At 41.3% G+C, this 18080-nt stretch overlaps 2 protein-coding genes across 6 annotated transcripts in view; one reads left to right on the top strand and one right to left on the bottom strand.

Moving 5' to 3' along the window:
* The window catches only part of SETDB2 (SET domain bifurcated histone lysine methyltransferase 2), a 130886-nt gene extending 118548 nt beyond the window's left edge, over positions 1-12338 (top strand). Inside the window, exons 22-25 of the mRNA XM_061607501.1 lie at positions 81-203; positions 6119-6190; positions 10746-10802; positions 11326-12338. Coding sequence (XP_061463485.1) covers positions 81-203; positions 6119-6190; positions 10746-10802; positions 11326-11465 — 392 coding nt within the window. The 3' untranslated portion in view covers positions 11466-12338. The remainder of the gene's footprint in view (positions 1-80; positions 204-6118; positions 6191-10745; positions 10803-11325) is intronic.
* A 2014-nt stretch (positions 12339-14352) lies between these two features.
* The window catches only part of RCBTB1 (RCC1 and BTB domain containing protein 1), a 61459-nt gene continuing 57731 nt past the window's right edge, over positions 14353-18080 (bottom strand). For 4 of the 5 annotated variants that reach the window (XM_061607556.1, XM_061607555.1, XM_061607554.1 and 1 more), the window contains exon 12: positions 14360-15196. In XM_061607556.1, the coding sequence (XP_061463540.1) occupies positions 15056-15196 (141 nt within the window). In that variant the 3' untranslated portion in view covers positions 14360-15055. Of the gene's footprint in view, positions 15197-18080 lie in introns of all 5 variants that reach the window. The other variant, XM_061607557.1, reaches the window with a different exon arrangement.

Here is an 18080-nt window from a genome sequence, read left to right as displayed (position 1 = left end):
ATTGGAAAGAGCTTCACAATGCCAGTAGGAACTGAACTGGAAAACAATTTGAAAAAAGATGTATTTCTCTCTCTTAACAGTAAGGATAGACATTTTAAGGAAGTGTAAGCAGGCTGGGCTTCTTGATGAAATCTTTGAGGAAATGTTAGACACTCTTCATCTGGCACAGGAAAAGCTGATGGATGACAACACTTCTGAAGCAGGTACTGTAAAGAGTTTTGAATTCAAAGCAGTGCCATTTTGGGTCGTTTGTTAATTTGAGCTTTTTGGTACAAGTTACGATCAAAGGAATGCTTCAGTAGGGTTTATTTTTCATTATCTAGACTGCTTGACCCTGTTTGTTTCTCTTCTTCCTAATCCTACTGTTGCTGGACAAGTATTAGACTTTCCCCCTGCTGAGCACACACAGGCTGTTGTTCTTCAGTGAACACTTTGCCTTGCAACAGATTTTAGTAGTAGAATCAGGAAGATAAGGCTGGCTGGGTATAAGACTCCTAGTTACTCCAAGGGATATAATGACAATTTTATACATAGTTATGCTTATGACTTTGTTATATGCATTTTTATTCCACCAAGCATGCTCAGAGTGGGTTACATACTTCCTTAGACCCAGATGACCTGAACAACTATAGACCAACTGTCCCCTTTTTGGGCAAGGTTCTGGAGCGGGTGGTTGCCGGTCAGCTCCAGGTGCTCTTGGATGAGACCGATTATCTGGATCCGTTTCAATCCGGTTTTAGGCCTGGTTTTGGCACTGAAACAGCCTTGGTCGCCCTGTATGATGACCTTTGTCGGGAGAGGGACAGAGGTAGTGTGACTCTGTTGTTTCTCCTTGATCTCTCAGCGGCGTTTGATACCATCGACCATGGTATCCTTCTGGGGAGACTCGCGGAGTTGGGAGTTGGAGGCACTGCTTGGCAGTGGTTCCGCTCCTACTTGGCGGATCGTCACCAGAAGGTAGTACTTGGGGAACATTGCTCGACTCCTTGGACTCTCCATTGTGGAGTCCCTCAGGGGTCGGTTTTGTCCCCCATGCTTTTTAACATCTACATGCAGCCTCTGGGTGCCGTCATCAGGAGTTTTGGAGTGCGTTGCCACCAGTACGCTGATGACACGCAGCTCTATTTCTCCTTTTCATCTTCTACAGGTGAGTCTGTGGATGTGCTGAATCACTGCCTGACCGCGATAATGGATTGGATGAGAGCTAATAAACTGAGACTCAATCCAGACAAGACTGAGACACTGTTGGTGAATGCCTTCCCTGCCCAGATGGTGGATGCTTACCCTGTTCTAGATGGGGTTACACTCCCCTTGAAGGAACAGGTTCGTAGTCTTGGGGTTCTTTTCGATCCTTCCTTGTCTCTGGAGGCGCAAGTGGCCACGGTGGCAAGGAATGCATTCTACCACCTTCGGTTGGTAGCCCAGCTACACCCCTATCTGGACAGGGATGACCTCGCCTCAGTTGTTCATGCTCTGGTAACTTCTAGGTTGGATTACTGTAATGCGCAGGGCTGCCCTTGAAGACAGTTCGGAAGCTTCAGCTAGTGCAAAACGCAGCAGCCAGACTGCTGACGAGGACCAGCCGGTCAGCGCATATAGCACCTGTTCTGGCCCGTTTGCACTGGCTACCTATTTGCTTCCGAGCCAGATTCAAGGTGCTGGTTTTGACCTATAAAGCCTTACACGGCGTGGGACCGCAGTATCTTGTGGAACGCCTCTCCCGCTATGAACAGACCCGGTCACTTCGCTCAGCGTCTAAGGCGAACCAACCCATCGGGAAGCCCGGAGGACAGTTACTCGATCTAGGGCCTTTTTTGTAGTGGCCCCCGAATTGTGGAATAGCCTCCCCGAAGAAATACGCCTGGCGCCGACGCTTCTATCTTTTCGGCGCCAGGTTAAGACCTGGCTATGCTCCCAGGCATTTTAATGCGTTTAATGTTACAATTTTAAATCTCTTTGTTTCAGTTTATTTATTGTGATATTTTGTATTTCTGTACTTTTAATCTTTTGTACACCGCCCAGAGAGCTATTCGCTATGGGCGGTTTAAAAATGAAATAAAATAATAAAATAATAATAATAATTAATACAATCAATGAAGTCATTTATTGCTTATCACTAAGCCAAGAATTAAAACAATTGTTAATTGCAACCATCTTAAATAGCAGTCAAGACCAGCCACAGCACTGCAGAAGGGGGCATGCAGATCTCAACTTTCACCTCCAAAAAGGCTGGGCAAAAAAAAGTGTCTTGATCTACTATCGGAAAGCATTCAAAGACTGGACCAGTCGCACCTGGGGCCCACCACAGAGAAGACCCTCTTGTACCGCCATCCCACAAACATCACATAGTGTCACTGTTGCCAGAAGGGATCCTCTGCAGTCTTAACATAGGGCAGGTCTATATGGGAGGTGGTGCTCTTTCTGATACTTGGGTCTAAGTGTGATGTAACAGTTAGTGTTGGGCTATGGCCTGAGAGACCAGGGTTTAAATCCCCACTCAGCCATGATGCTCACCTTGGGCCAGTCATTGTCTTTCGGCCTCAGCTACCTCAGAGGGTTGTTGTGAGAATAACGTAGGGAGGAGAGAACAACGTACACCACTTTGAGCTGCTTGGAAGAAAGGTGGGATATAAATGTCATAAAAATAAATACTTGAATCTCACTCCTAGTCATGAAATGCATATAGCACTACTTAAGTGGTGAAAAAACAATACTTTTCTCTGAGACTTGCAGAAGAAAAGTTGTCTAGACCTCTCTGGTGTTGCATAGCCCATTGGGCACCCTGGTATTCTGAGGAGCTAGGGGCCATGAAGCAACTGGGGGAAGCACAAGTGTTGCAAACGTTGCCCACATGTCAACAGAACCCTGGTTAGTGGACATAGTTGTGCCTGCCATGTGGCATTGGGGGTGGCAAAGGTGCACTTTGCAGGCTGCCTTGCATCTTCATGCAGGTGGCTGGCGGAGCTCTTTCAGGTAGTCTAGAGGCTGCTGACTCCCATTGTAGCGGAAGGCCCCCTAGACTCCTCAGTGACCAACTGGCTGCACATTTCGGGGATTAAGTCACTCAGCTTTGGAAACACCTTGACTTCCTAGGTGTTGCAGCTCTGATTGAAGTGTCCAGTGCCATTGTAATGTTTGTGGTGTAATTTGTGGTCTTAATTATCTTGACGTTGTAACCACCCTGGGATGTCTTTATGAAGGAAGATTTAGAAATTATATATGAAATAAAGATTTAGCTAACAGCCAGTGAGTTGCATTAAAAACACCTATGTGCCTACAAAAGCATCAAGCTAAACCAGAACTAATACTTCTTTATGTATGTTTTCTGCTGGTTTAACTTTATTCTAATATGCTATGAATGGCTCCCAAATTTTACATCACACGCTAGAGTGGGGTTTCCCCTTACTGAAGCAGAGTTTAAATGTGTTACCTTATGTTAAGATCATACACCTATTGTTCCTTATACACATTTCTTAGGTCCAGTATTTTGCAAGAAGTAAATAAATTAGTAACTTAGTAAAAGTAAATATGGAGAGAGAAGTGATTCATAGACAGGAATTGTCTGAACACATTCCAGTATTGCTTTCCAATATTTTTTGGACAATTATATAGTCCCCCACAAACATGAAAGAAACTTCCAGTACAGTTCTTAATCTCCAGCATTGATAGGGTTGTTTAATTACATAGTACCATCTATGTGTCAGTTCATACTGCTTTTCTGTAGAACAGGGTGGCTACTCTGTGACCCTCCAGAAGTTGTTTTTTTTTTTTTACAATAATTTTTATTCAAATTTTCATAAAACAAACAAAACAAAATCATAAAACATTCAAAGACAAAAAACAAAACAAAACAAAAATGATTAAACAAAAAAATAAAATGTTGACTTCCCATTTGTCGCAGATCAGTTATAGGTCTACAATATATAACAATCCTGTCTCTTAAATTATATTATAAAATCACTTTCCTCCAGTAGTTATCTTAATTAATCATCAAATCTCATAAACATTACTTTATTCTTTCCACAAAAAGTCAAAGAGAGGTTTCAATTCTTTAAGAAATATATCTATCAATTTTTCTCCAAATAAACATGTCGATTAATCCATCTCGTTAACAATAATAATAATCTTATTGTCATAACCATAGTCCAAATAAACATATTGATTAATCCATCTCATCAAAATCTGTTAGGTCCAATAATTTCAATAGCCATTATTCCATTATCCATATTAATTCCATCTTCCATCTTCAATAGTCCTGTTAAGTCCAGTAATTTCAGTGTCCAATCTTCCATTATCAGTATTCCATAATAATCTTGCTGTCATAGCCATAGTCATATAATAAGAGTCTGATGGGAATTTCCTCTATCCCAAATATTTTCTTGCCATCCATTCTGAATAAGTTGCTGAAATATTGTTGTAAAATCATATCTGTGTTCTTCTTTTTTACAAAATGCACTGGCTCATCTCTTGAGAGTTTTTCCATTGTCACATGGCTGCAGTTAATTCCATAGATTTTCTCTATATCAAGCTCCATCACGTCATTCCAGTCCAGAAAATTATCCAAGCCATTGATAACTTTATCTCTAATATCTTCATTAATGTCTTCAGAGATAACGTTAAATTCCAAACAGTAGATTTTATTTCTAATATCCATAAACTCCAGATCTTTTTCCAATGAAGTCTCCGGTGAGACTTCCGGGAAGGGTGACTTCGCTTGTGCCTGCTTTTGAGACGGACTCCCGCCTCAGAAGAAGCTTTTTCAGATATAAATCAGTCAGAACATTTTTTTTTTGACTGATGAAATTTCTCCCAGGCAGGGAGAAACGTAGAGATCAACCTCAAAAGCCTGTTTTTGTTGGGAGGACTGGATTTCATTAATTTATGAGAAAAGGTCCAGCCAGCAATGCCGGACGGACTTCCGAACAAGCTCTGTCTGATTAATGCGACACATTTATCTTTTCTTCAAAGAGAAAACGGACTAACAGGCAAGCACCCTTCTTTCTATCTTTTTTTTTACTTGGTTTAAATTGTTGCAGCAAAAAGAGATTTGTCAAATGAATCAGCTTTAAAGAACTTCTGGGTGAGCTATAACTCTTCTCTGTTATTCACGAAATTAACAGCTTATCTCTGCTTCTATTGCAAAAAGCTGTCCTGGAAGTGCATTCTAAAGATATAAACAGAAGAGGGATTTCTATTCCGAGGAGAAAAAAATAAAAACTATGAACTTTGGAACATTATATTGTCTGGGACTATTCTCTTTTTGGTCTATTTTATTTTGACGAATCTGCTTCTTCACGACGCCACTAACTGTTTTGATGCTGGGAACTAAATTTGTTTTGTATTCTTGAACATAGAGAGATAAGGCAGGCTGCTCTGTTTATACTGTAATGTCATCAAGCCTGGAATATTAACCCAATTGTTGCTGAAATAAGAAGTGGTTCCTCTTTATTTTTGTTTTGTTTTGTTTTCGTGGTTTTAAAAATGGCAATCAAGAAAGTGACTGAGAATCTGGAAGTAATTATGTTTCAGAAAATAATGGATGAGATTGAGATAACGAAACAAACCCTGCGACAGGGCAGTAAGGAGCTGAAAATTGAACTGAGCAAAATGACGCAGGAGCTTAAAGAAATAGGGGATCCTGTGAGAGAGGAGAATGAGATCAGAGATGAGAAAAGAAAAAATAAAGGGAAGATACAAGCCCTGGAGATTGGACCCTCCAGAAGTTGTTGGATGCCCAACTCTCATCAGCCGCAGCCAGGAATCAAGGACTTGTTTCTAAATATTTTTAAATATATGATTGTGAGATGTTCAGTAGAAAGTTTTTTATATCCCTATTCCATTTATTTCCATTGTCAGTAGTACAAGTATTCAATAAAACATTTATAAAGCTTTGAAAGAAGCCTCTTGTGTGACGTTTCTCTCACAACAATCTTGGGATTAAACCTAAGAAATAAGTTATACCTAACACTTTGAGTTGAGATACAACTTTAGATTTGAAAATATTGATAACAAGAAAAGGGATTGAAAAATATAGCCTATTTCTATTAAGTGTATCCTTGTGTTTGTATTAACTTCTACGTTCACGAAGAGGTATCAGCATTATTCTCTTTGCCCTCAGAATATGAAGAAACAGTAATATCACTTTTTGACTGTGGCCTATTTGAAAATATACTTACGGCAGCTCACTCTGGTATGTATGCATGAAACAAAATTTGGAACTTCTCTCAGATGGATCACAGTATTTGGAACTTCTCTTAGGGCTACATCTTTTAATCTGGTTTAACATTAAAATTAAAGCACATATGTAGAACATTTCATGTGCTGGATTATTTCAACACCAAGTACCTAAAACTGTTTGGCCTGATTATTGTTTTGATCTTACAAAGAATGTGAGTCCTTTCAACTATACCACTGTGCCACTTGCCCATTCTCCTGTGCATGTAAGATGATCTGAGGTGGGACTTGAGTTCCACCTTGTGGTTGAAGGCAGAATAACATGCTGTTGGATTTTTGCAAAGACATCCAGCCCCTCCTATGTAGAGAGGTCAGCTCCTTTTTTCTGCCTTCACCAATGTGGTTGTCTCAGCTATCTCTGCTCCTTACTAGGATTCAGGCCTGTATCTTTGCATGTTCTTTAACTCCTTTGGGTTACTTGTCATGAGTCCTTGCTTTGTTCTTTTTTCTTGTTAAAAAAAGGGTGCTTTTGCCCTGCCCTGCAGCCTTCACTCTTGCCCCTCATTTAGGCCCGTTTTCCTTTGCTTAAGTGACCTTAACCTGGTTTGCATCACGTGGGCTGTTTTAACTCAGCAGCGCCTTGTGTGCCTTCCTGCCCTGCAGTCGCCCATTTCAGTTCAGCTCTCCCTGCCTCTCCACCTCCACATCATCCTTCTGACTTCCCTCTCTCCTGGTTTTCGCCACCCTCGTTTACCTCATTACCACAAAAAGAAAAAAAAATATTCCCAGAGATAAGGAAAGTTCCCTGGAAGCCCCCATAAGACCCCTTTGGCCTGTTAAGAGCACTCTCTCTCTAAGGCCATGGGGAAAGCCGAGGAAAAAACCGCTGACCCACCAAAAAACGGAGGCCTCTGCAGCAGGCATTGCCATCCCCAACCTCTGAAGCTCAAAGGGTAATACAGTCAGAGGCTGCTGCCAACTCCCCACCACTAGAATTGGGGGTGACATGGCAAGGAGACTATAGCCAGTACTTGGTTCCTGGCAGCACCCACACTGGCCCTTTTTATTACCCAAAGTCTGTGTGCAAGAGCACAGGGACCATGTTACATACCTTGGCTGAGCATGGGAACCTCAGTAGCAGTACCCAGCAGCCCAGACAGGTTGACTAATGAGGGAGGGAGACATCCTTTGGCTGCTCTGAATTCAATTTTCTCTGCCCAGTCATTACCAGAGGAATTTCAAGGTTTTCAGGACCCCATCAGATCTCAGCCCTCGTGTTCCTTCCATGCCTCTCACACCTTCTGTCTGCATGGTCCTCTGCTGATTGGTCACAATTTCCTTCCTCAGAAACAGTTCTACTCAGGGGCCGCCCCCCCCCCCCAGTACAACTACAATTATTAGACCATATACTTCAGCAGTTGATAGACACTATTCTGGCTGCCCTCCCTGAGGACCCGACTGAGAGGTCTCAAGTCTTATCTCACCCTCCCACCCCTATGCACATTTCAACTGTGGCTCAGACTGTCCCAGCTTCATAGTAGACAGCAGCCTACACCTCTGGCTGTCTAATTCAGCCCGTCCATCTACATCAGCTAATTCTCCCCAGACTCACATGATCATAGGTGGCATGCAAAGGATTTGAGAGCCCCTTGTCCAGCAAAGGAATCTCCAATAGACACAGAAGACCTGGACTCTGACTTAATTGTTTTAGATGAGGAGGAGTGGAACGGTGACAATGTTCGAGAAGCCATTTACTCACCTCTTTCAAGATGTCTGCCGTCAGCCCCCAGGGTGTTCACAAAAATCATGGTCACCCTGGTGGTTCACCTCAGACTCCAGGGGACCCACATCTGTCCCTACCTTGACGATCAGCTGATTCGGTCTCCATCCCTCAGTGTTACCTTGGCATGCATCAAGGATCTCTAATCAACCAAGACAATAATTTTGTCTTATCAAACTCAGCACCTAGGAGCAATATTGGACATGGACAGGGAATTATCTCTTTGTCGCCGGGGCGAATTCTCAAAATCCAAATGGAAGTGCGTTCACTTCTTCCTTCTTCAGCAGATCTTATCTCACTGGCAGCAGTCTTAGGACTCATGGTTTCAATCTTCCAAATAACTCCATGTGCACACCACCACTCCTGTCCCCTGCAGTGGGCATTGCTGCAAGGCATCATATACAGGTGTCATTTCCAGCTACAGTCCACAGTTCCCTACTGTGGTGGCTACAAGAAGGCAACTTACACAGAGAAGTACCCCTACAGGATCCTCCCCAAACATTGGTGACTATAGATGCCAGGTTATCAGGCTGGGGGGCATTTGCGATGGGAGCATAGCCCAATGGGTGTGGTCTCTAGAAGAGACCCTTCTCTCATCATCCTCCTAGAACTGCGAGCGATTTTCCTGGCACTTCAGTCCTTTACGCCGACCGACAATGTGACCACCAAAGCCCATGTGAACTGTCAAGGGAGCATGTGGTTGAGGCAACTACAGCTGGAGGTCTGCAAGCATCTCAACTGGGTCAGAATGCATCTAGTTTCACTTACAGTGGAATCTGAAAGGGGAGCACAACATTCAGGTGGACCGGCTCAGTCGTGCACAGGTTCAACAAGGGGAATGAAAACTCTCTGGTGTTCCAGACCATCGTACTTCACTTCAAAAGAGCCTGTATAGACCTGCTTGCCTCATAAGACACCTAGGTCAAGAGGTTTTCTCAGGTACTAGGATCCATCCGCGAAGCAGTGGATGCTCTTGTATTGCCTTGGGCCAGTGGTCTGTTATCCAGGGTACTCTGGAACATCAAGGACACGAGGGCAACAATCCTACTGGCAGCTCTGTCTTGGTCTCAGAGGCCCTGGTTTTTGGAAATCTTGGACCTGCAAATAGATCACCCATGGAAATTGTCTCACAGAAGGGACCTCCTCTTTCTCAGGGCCGCCACCTTCATCCGGATCCAGCGTGGCTAGACCTTCACATACTGCTATTGAGAGGGAGACTGCTAAAGGCTGGCCTCTTGCTCGAAGTTATCAATACCATGATGGCTTCTCATTGGTCATCCACACTTCCACTTTATAGTGTGCTAAGAAGAGGGGAGCAACCATTGAAGGCAGAAGTCAAGGAGGTCTTGTTTCTTCAGGACATTTCCTTGGGACTCAGACCTAACACCCTTTGGTGTCAGGAATCAGTACTATCCTCCATCCTCTCTAAATGTCCAGACAAGCCATTGAGGATGCATCCCTTTCTGAGTGCTTTCTGAGGAGAGCCATGCTGTCCACACCCCCAACTCAGCACAGGTTCCCTACTTGGGATTTGCATAAGGTCTTTACAGTATTACAACACACCACATTTGAATCTAAACTCAGTTTTGCTCTGCCTCCTCTCGTTGGAAGTGTTGTTCCTGGTGGCTATCACCTCTGCCTGGAGGGTATCTGAGCTCAACGCACTCTCTGTGGACAAATCCTTTTGCATTTTTCACAAGGACAGAGTGGTACTCCAACATCCCCATCTTTCCGACCTTAAATTCTGTCTTTGTTACACTACAGGCAGGAAAGAGAGACAGGCTCTGGTGCTAAGTAGATTTATTGTATGCTCAATGCTTTTTGGAATTTATCCTTCAGGAGCAGTGGAGATCTGTTTTCTTTACTCTATCCAGGCAATTCAAATTCTTTGTCCAGCTCCACACTAAACACAACCAAACTTGATTTGAAACGCGTTGAGCATACAATAAATCTACTCAGCACCAGAGCCTGTCTCTCTTTCCTGCCTTCAGTTTGGTGCTTTTTCCCTTTTGTTTCCGTCCTTTGTTACACTACCAGCAGGAGCTTCATTCTGCCCTTCTCTGGTTCACCCCACGGAGAAGGCATAGCATTCCCTTGATGCGAGAAGAGCCCTCTATTGCATCTATTCGTTCCATCCCTCTTCTTTGGGAAAGGAGGTGTCTTCTTCAATTTTGTCAAGATGGATCAGGGCATGTATACACTTGGCTTACCACTCTCTGAATCTGACACCTTCACTGAAAATTCTAGTGCATTCCATCAGATTTGTGGCCACCTCAACAGCCTTTTTGCTTCATACATCTCTGCTGGAAGTGTGCAGGGCTGCCACATGGGCATTGCCAAATACATTTATCAAGCATTATAACATCAACACCTATGCCTTGGCCAAGGCAGCCTTTGGGACACAGATAACTGCCAGACCACTACATCCTCTATTCCTATACAAGTCCTTCCTACATGTGTCAGCTGTAGTATGTCCCACCTGAGATCATCTTGCATGCATGGGAGAAGAGACCTTTTGGTCTCACCATGAAATGGTCTACATGTATGTAAAGATAATCTCAGGGAAATCCCTATACTATGATGGTCTAACCGTCCTCTTCGTTGTGTTCATCTAACTTTCTCATCGTTTTGTGTTGTGTTTATGAGTAGAGAGTGCAGTATTCGCTTGTGTTTTTGCTGTTTCTTTGTTCTTGGCTTGGCTTGCCATAAAGGAACCGACATCTCTATGGAAGGAGAGGCTAGATGACTTCGCAAAAATCAAACTGTGTGTTATTCTGCCTTCAATTACAAGGTGGAGTCAAGTCGCACCTGAGATCATCTTTACATGCTCATAGAAGACCGTTTCACGGTAAGACCAAAGGTCCCTTCTGTGCGTTAGGCTGCAGTTCTGTACCCATTCAGCTGGGACTAAGCCCTATAGAACTCTGGCTTGTTCTGAACATAGTGCTGAGTATATCATACTTCAGAGTATTGTGCTGTCTTCATTTTTAGGGAGGGGCTTTGAAGGAGAAGGAAATGAGTGATCAGCACCTCATTTCCCCTGCTTTCAGAAGAAGTTGACTGGCAGCAGCAGAGACATAACGGCTGCATTGGTCTACCATTCTATACCCCCATTTTCACACCTTTTCTTGCATGAATAATAATTATATACATGTTCCTGTAAAGCTGTCTTTTTTTGGCCATATCTTGGCCATTTCCATAGAATCACATGTGTAGTTTCAGGTAACTTAGGTTGTCTTTATGGGGTTGGTTGGTTGATTTGCAGGAGAGTCCTTTAATGGATAGTATTTTAGAGAACTTTCTACCAAAAGAGTTATTTGAAAATAACAAAAACGTTTCTCAGTGTTAAACATCAGTTTTAATTTCTACAGGAACAGAGGAGAAAATCCAGCAGCTACTGAACACACGGAAAAGACTGGATACTCAGATTGAGTTTCTAAAGGATTTGAAAGAAGTAGTACTTCCTGCCACAGAAGACACAGCTAGTGTTTCTAATAGTATCTCTGAATGACCTACATCTTTTTGTAATAGCTCCTTCTATATGGTTCTTGCCTAAAACTGTCAGCCTGCTTTTCTTCTACATCATGTTTGTAATAACTGCTCTTTTCTTAGTCCTCACAACTGACACTCACAACTGACAGTCCAGCATTGTTACCCGTTTGTTTTCAAGGTCAAATTTGCTTTTGGACTGTTGCTGAATTCATGTATGTGATCATTGCAGGGGATAGGGGGGTGCAGTCTGCATCCACAAGCCAGTAGCCACCTCTAAGATCATGCCTGTACGTCCCATGTGTCTACGCTAGAATTGATAAGAGAGAACGAAGCAAGTTTACCACGTGCTCTTTATAGCTTCTTTGCAACTGGGCCTCTAGAATCTCTCCAGTTGCTGCTGGACTCCCAAGTCTCATCAGTCCCAGCCAGCATGCCCCCAAGGGAGGGATGATAGGAGCTTGAGTCCTGCAGCAACTGGAGACCCCAAGATTAGCCACTCCTGCCCAAGAGGGGGAAAAATAATAATTGTCAGCTGCTCCCCATACCTTTTAAATGAATGGAAGCTTTTCATAATTATTCCTTCAAGGCACAGGTAGAAGTTTAACTGAAATGAAATACTAGTTTTACTTTCCAAAGAGAAATTAAGAAATATTTCTACATGCTGTTTTACAAAATGGATTCTATATGTAAAGTGACTGTATAGATGTAACCTAGACCAAGCATTAGAGGCTTTCAGATATCTCAGGTCTTTATGTGAAATTGTTGAAAAGAATCAGATACTTAAAACATTTGTGTGTATGTGTAAAGAATATTTGCAGTTGTTTAATTAGAGAATTGTAAACAATTCTTTAATAAAGATTTTTGTAATAAAATATAGTGGTTTAAATATGTATCTACTGCCTTCACCCGTTACTGTCTAAGTGAGAAAGAGCATCAAGCTAGAGTTACTGGACTTTTCCCACACCAGTAGGCCTTTCTGGCTTGGGTCACAATTGGGTAGTGCTGTTGAGGCTCACTCAGACGATCAGTAGGGGATTTGGGAGTTGGGGGGGGAGATGTGACAAGACAAAATCCAGCCCTCCCACCCCTCTCCACACCATGCCAAGCAAGTACTTTCAAAACATAGTGGCGTTAGCTGTCTGCCTGGCAGTTATACAGCACAGCACACTTTAGTTAGGGCCAAAATACATATGACAGAGATTGTGAGTGCAGAAACGTTAAAGAACGGAAGGTGCAAATAGCTGGGTGAAGTTTCTGATACAGATTGGAAGGGGATTATTGTTGCCCTCCCAGTTTTTTCCCTGATGAGAAGATATTTACCCTATTAGTAAAGAAGTGTGTGCCCCTCAGTGATGTTGGGGCCTAAGAATCAGCAGGAGTGGGGTGAGAAGGAAATGAGATACAGTTTTATAAGTGAACATTAAACCAATAAGGTTATGGAGTTTTTATAAATGGTCTTAATCTGCTAGCCATTTTTTTTAAATTAATACTTACTACTCATGAGCCTCAGTACAATCTAGAATGAACCGTTCCTACTCCAGAATACCTATACTTCTATAAACATAAATCAATGCTCTAGTCTCATTTTTTGTTATATCATCAAAAGAATTATTTTTTACAGAAATAATGATGCACCCTCACATTTGCACGATGTCTGTTCCAACACTTTGCAAAAGGAGTCCATCAGTCAAATAATGTAGGATTACCCTTTCCCTGCCTTGTCCAAATCAGGCTTGTTTTTCCATACCAGCAACATCCAAGCATTTGAATTTCCATTCCCAAATTCAGAGGCTGGTTTGTGCTTTCCTTTCCTGGCCCAAACTATTTTTGCAGCAACCATAATGTTAGAACCCAGCAATTTTAGATTACTACTAATACCCAACTCTAGCTGGTTAAATATTACCAGCATTGGAGTGGATCAAACTACAGTATGACTCGTTTCTGATATACAATGTAATAATTGCTTCCAATAATGTTTAGTAAATATACAATTCTACCATAGATGTGTTAAGTTAGCATTAGCTAACATTTCCAGCATTTGAAATGATTCCCAAAGTAGATCTTACTCAGCCTGGCTGGTGTTAAATACCATTTAAGAAACAATTTGTACTGCAGTTCTTGAGTTCTAAGACATAGAGAGACCAATTCAGTATTAGACCAAAGTTTACACCACAATTGCTGGGAAATGTTTAGTCCTAGTTCTCCCATCTTTAATATTGATAGGAAACCTATCTAATAGAAATTAGAAAGTAACCCCTTAGGTTTTTTTAGTATTATGTATCTTGTCTCAGCTCCAATCTTGGCCCTAATAGGGTCTCACTTGAAAATCTTGAAACCAGGGTGGATACCACCCCCCCATTATATCTGAAATCTCCAGTTGAGATGCAATTTGACTATTTTGAATCAGTTGGCCAAAAGTAAAAATATGATTATGTTCCCAGTAAGAATAGTTTGCACTCAAAAGTCATCTTAAAGTCATGGTGTCTTAATACTGAGAATTTAGATATGCCAGGACTCATCTATTTTTATATTTGTCCCACATCTTTAATAACTGTGTTGGAATCAGAAGATTATGTTCTGCATTATGGATGCAATCATCCTAAAGAACCAGTTGTATCCAAAGGCAGACAGTCCTATAATGTATAATTCTGATTTATCAAGGATTTCTCCCATTTATTGCACTTTCTTCCATACAGAACAGTGCAGAAGTTACTACTAACCTCTCCCCCTCGTCGCTTTTGGGGAAGACCACCTAAACAAACTGAGCAGGATTTGAACGAGCTACAGCTTCTGCTATTCCCTCAAACTCTGAACCACTATCCTGCTTTAAAAATAATCTGATACACTATTATAACAGATACATTTAAAGCACACAGTTTGCAAAGAAGTTTTATTTTATGGATAATTTTATACATAATTTAAATGCAAAATATTTCCCACCAGCATTCTGCTTTTAACAACTTTAAGCCCCCAAAATAGGGCCACCAACCACACAATTTGACAGCTTACATGTCAAAAGGTATGGAAGCAATAATTTAATTACAATTAGATTATGAAATACTACATAAATGATCCTTCAAGTTTAACAGATACAAAGTTTAACAGATTCAATACACAATTGTTTCATAGACAAAGTCCTTTGTTGCATAATGTGACAGCAAGCTTCCTTCAAATATATGCAAATGGGACAGGAAATTAGGCAAAAATACTTCATCCCACCACCCCTCTTCCACATAGTTCCATGTGGTGAAGCATCTTTGCGCCAGCTGAAAACAGTAAGAGACCCTGATAATCAGTAATATCAAATAGATAGAAGAGCCATGACTGCACAAGCCAAGTTTCTGGAAGATTTCTGGTCTCCCTACATCCTGCAATTCCTTCCATTCTTCCCTCTCCCAAATTGTTCAAAACTGTAGAAGCATCCAGCTATCTAGAGTAATCCAAATTAAATCAAATCTTGCTTGCTTGATTCAGAGCACATTTAAAAGCACAACTACAGGACAAGTATTTGTTGTACAGCATGTGATACACCTCACTGACCAACTTGAAAGAACTGCATGAAATCATATCAGCTATGGCTGAAACATCCAAAAAAGACAGCTACACCTTTCAGTTCTTAAAGGCTCCATATTTACTGGCTTTAGCAATGAATTCCTTTAGCAGAGAACCATCCATTTGCCAAAAAGCTGCAGTCTGGGTGACTTCAGTCAAGTGATTGACACAAAACTTAAAGCAGAATTCTTCTAAATCCTAAACACAAAACAAAAAGCCTTTTTATTAGCTTCAAAGTTTTTAAATTAATACTTTCTCGTCCATGTTCAAATAAAGAAAGCAGTAAAAAGTTACATATTTAGAACTGATTAATCATTTTCAACCACATCATACTGCAATTTTTTGTTCCAGCCACAGCCATCAGATTGAGAATCCTTACTGATGTGTCAGAAAAGTTTCCTTCCCATGTACACAAGTATAATGGAGTAGGTGTAACGGCATTTTTACACAAAGACATTTTAAAGTTTAGTCTCTTCCACTGAGTAACTGTTTTCTAACTACTATAAGATGTTAAATATACTATATATGCACACACCATTCAAAGATAATATAAAGTTATAAACGGAACATTAGAGAGTAAAAATTACAATATAGAGCAATCATATATTGCAAGTTCTTTTTATTCCAAGATAAAAATACAAGATCACTAAGTCTTAGAATTCTGCAAGAAAACAGTCACATTTTACAGATCAAGCATCTCTAATGGCTCATCCTGATGATTTTCATAGGTCTATTGTAAGCATGACATCTGGATCTAATCCAATAATTATTCAGAATTAATACAATAATAAATCAAGCGGGAAAGCATATGGGCAAAGCCAGCTAGTGGAATTTCAGTTTCCAGTGGTCACAGAGCAGGGCTGCAGCGTCTATTCCTTACTGCTATGCAAAATAGTAAAAAAATCCAGAAGCACATTAGAAAAAACATCCAAAGCTAGCATGATTTATACAGGTTAGCTTTTCCAATCACAGCATTTGGGTTATTTTGGTGCCATTTTTTTAGAGTGGATAGTCCTGATGCCTGTGAACTAGTTACACAGCACTGAATTGACACAGGTAAATTAAATACCTCAGTCTGGATTTGTATTCAGTAGCTAATTTTCAGCTTAAAATGGGGGTAGGCTAACTTGTGATGCTCCAGATGAAGTTGGACTACATCATTCCTGAACATTGGCCATGCTGGGAGCCCCTGGTCTAAGATATGAAAGCCAACAGCTATCAAAGGATCCCAAAATATTTTTTAAAAGAATATTATGCTAAAGATTGCAGAGAAATACTGGGTAATATATTAAGATCCAATAACCAGAGAGGGTCGGGGTGCAGTTCACACTTGGCATCCTTGTCCTGTCTGGCCTACTTGAGGCAAAAATCAGTTCCTTGCACACTGAAAATATTCAGCAGAAATTAATGAGCTCCTTCTCTTTTTCTGCTGCTCTGGGAGGCCTGCCTCTCAAGTCCAAGGTGGGGGTGTTTGGCATTCCTTCCTCAGACTGCTTAGCAACGTAAGTGATTAAGCATCCTTCACAGCAGTAGCTGTGCTGTATCTGCCTAATAAGACTTTGAATGTTGCCTTCACGTTTTTCTTTCTAACTTTCTTTGCAGATGTGAAATTGACTTCTTTTAAAATATAAACTAAGACTTCAGGCTCCCTACAGATCTGGCATCCAGACATCTTTCCACTCACACTGAAACCCTCAGTTGTTCCCCTGGTTCCCTTCACTAACTGCACAGTGACTACAGTCAACTTCACATACCCCTCCCCACTGCATTCTCCCCCCTCCCCCTAAAAAAGAATGGGGTTAATAATGCTGAACTACATGTCATGACTCCCCCATCCCTTCAACAAATATGGTGTAAACACCCACCACTACTTTGCAGGGTTGAACACACACTCTCAGGCACAGTCCTGCCCCCTGCAATACAAGTATGAACTTTACCCTGTTAATGCATATGGAGATTTTTTAAAAATATTTACACACTGAGAAAAAAAACAGTTTTGTATTAAATAAGAACCAAGTTAGAAAGGTCATAAACTGCTTTGCTGCTATCTTTTGTTTTTGAGTTGACACACTACGCCCCAATAGGGTTGCCAGGTTCCTGACCTGAGACGGATCCTGTATCTTTAGGAGAAGAGAAAGTCAGCCAAGTGCAGGTGTTCTTGCAACACCGTAATAGGAAAAACCACAAGGTGGAATTCTCCCTTCCCTCTGCACAACTTTTAAAGATATAGAAGACCTCTTGGTTGCCAGGCCTGGCCTCCAAGAGGATATTTAAAAGTTGTGGAGTGGGGAGGGAGAATTCCACCTTGTGGTTTTTCCCATTACAGAGTTGCAAGAGCACCTGCACTTGGCTGACTTTCTCTTCTAAAGATATAGAATCAGTCTCAGACCATGGACCTGGCAACCCTACTCCCCAACCATAGGTATGCTAAAAATCCTAGATACCAAAATTATTCTTTTATGAAGCTGCAGTCCCTTCTCCACAAGGGAAACCTTAAGAAAACCTTAAGAAAAGGCTTAAAAACAAACCTAGAATAGATCATGGGTGTTTCACTCTAGCCTAAATCTGCTTTCCTAAATGACAGTCATTGTTATGATCATTCATTGGCTAAAAACACTGAAAGATAGGAGCAAGCTAGTTTCTCACGGAACAATTTTACGGATTAAAAACAATCTGGAATTTATTTTATTTTAATGAAAACGTAGAATCTCCCACAGATTATAGATTGGTTTAGGATTATAGAAACATCTCAAATAAGGAATGATATTATATTGCTTTGATATCCTCCTTTTCATTAAATGCATCCATTAAAAAGAGAATGCAAGTGGTACATAACAATGAAATGTTGCAATGTGGACTCAGTTCAGGACTGCAGCCAATCAGCCAGCCATGCCCTTTTCTAGGATATTTCATTCCATTCCCCTTCCTCTCCTGCCCCATCCTGCCCATTTTCATTTCACCCAACCATCATTCAATACTCTAAGGCCATTGCGCCTGCTCAGCTTTTTGAACTGTTTTTGAAGTTCTCCTGCTAGGTTTTTTTTTTAAAAAAAAGATGTTTGTATTTCTGCATATGTTAGAG

The sequence above is a fragment of the Rhineura floridana genome, chromosome 2, assembly GCF_030035675.1.
Source record: "Rhineura floridana isolate rRhiFlo1 chromosome 2, rRhiFlo1.hap2, whole genome shotgun sequence".
NCBI classification, from domain to species: Eukaryota; Metazoa; Chordata; class Lepidosauria; order Squamata; family Rhineuridae; genus Rhineura; species Rhineura floridana.
Note: the sequence above shows the minus strand (reverse complement) of the source record. Positions and strands in the feature narration are given on the sequence as shown.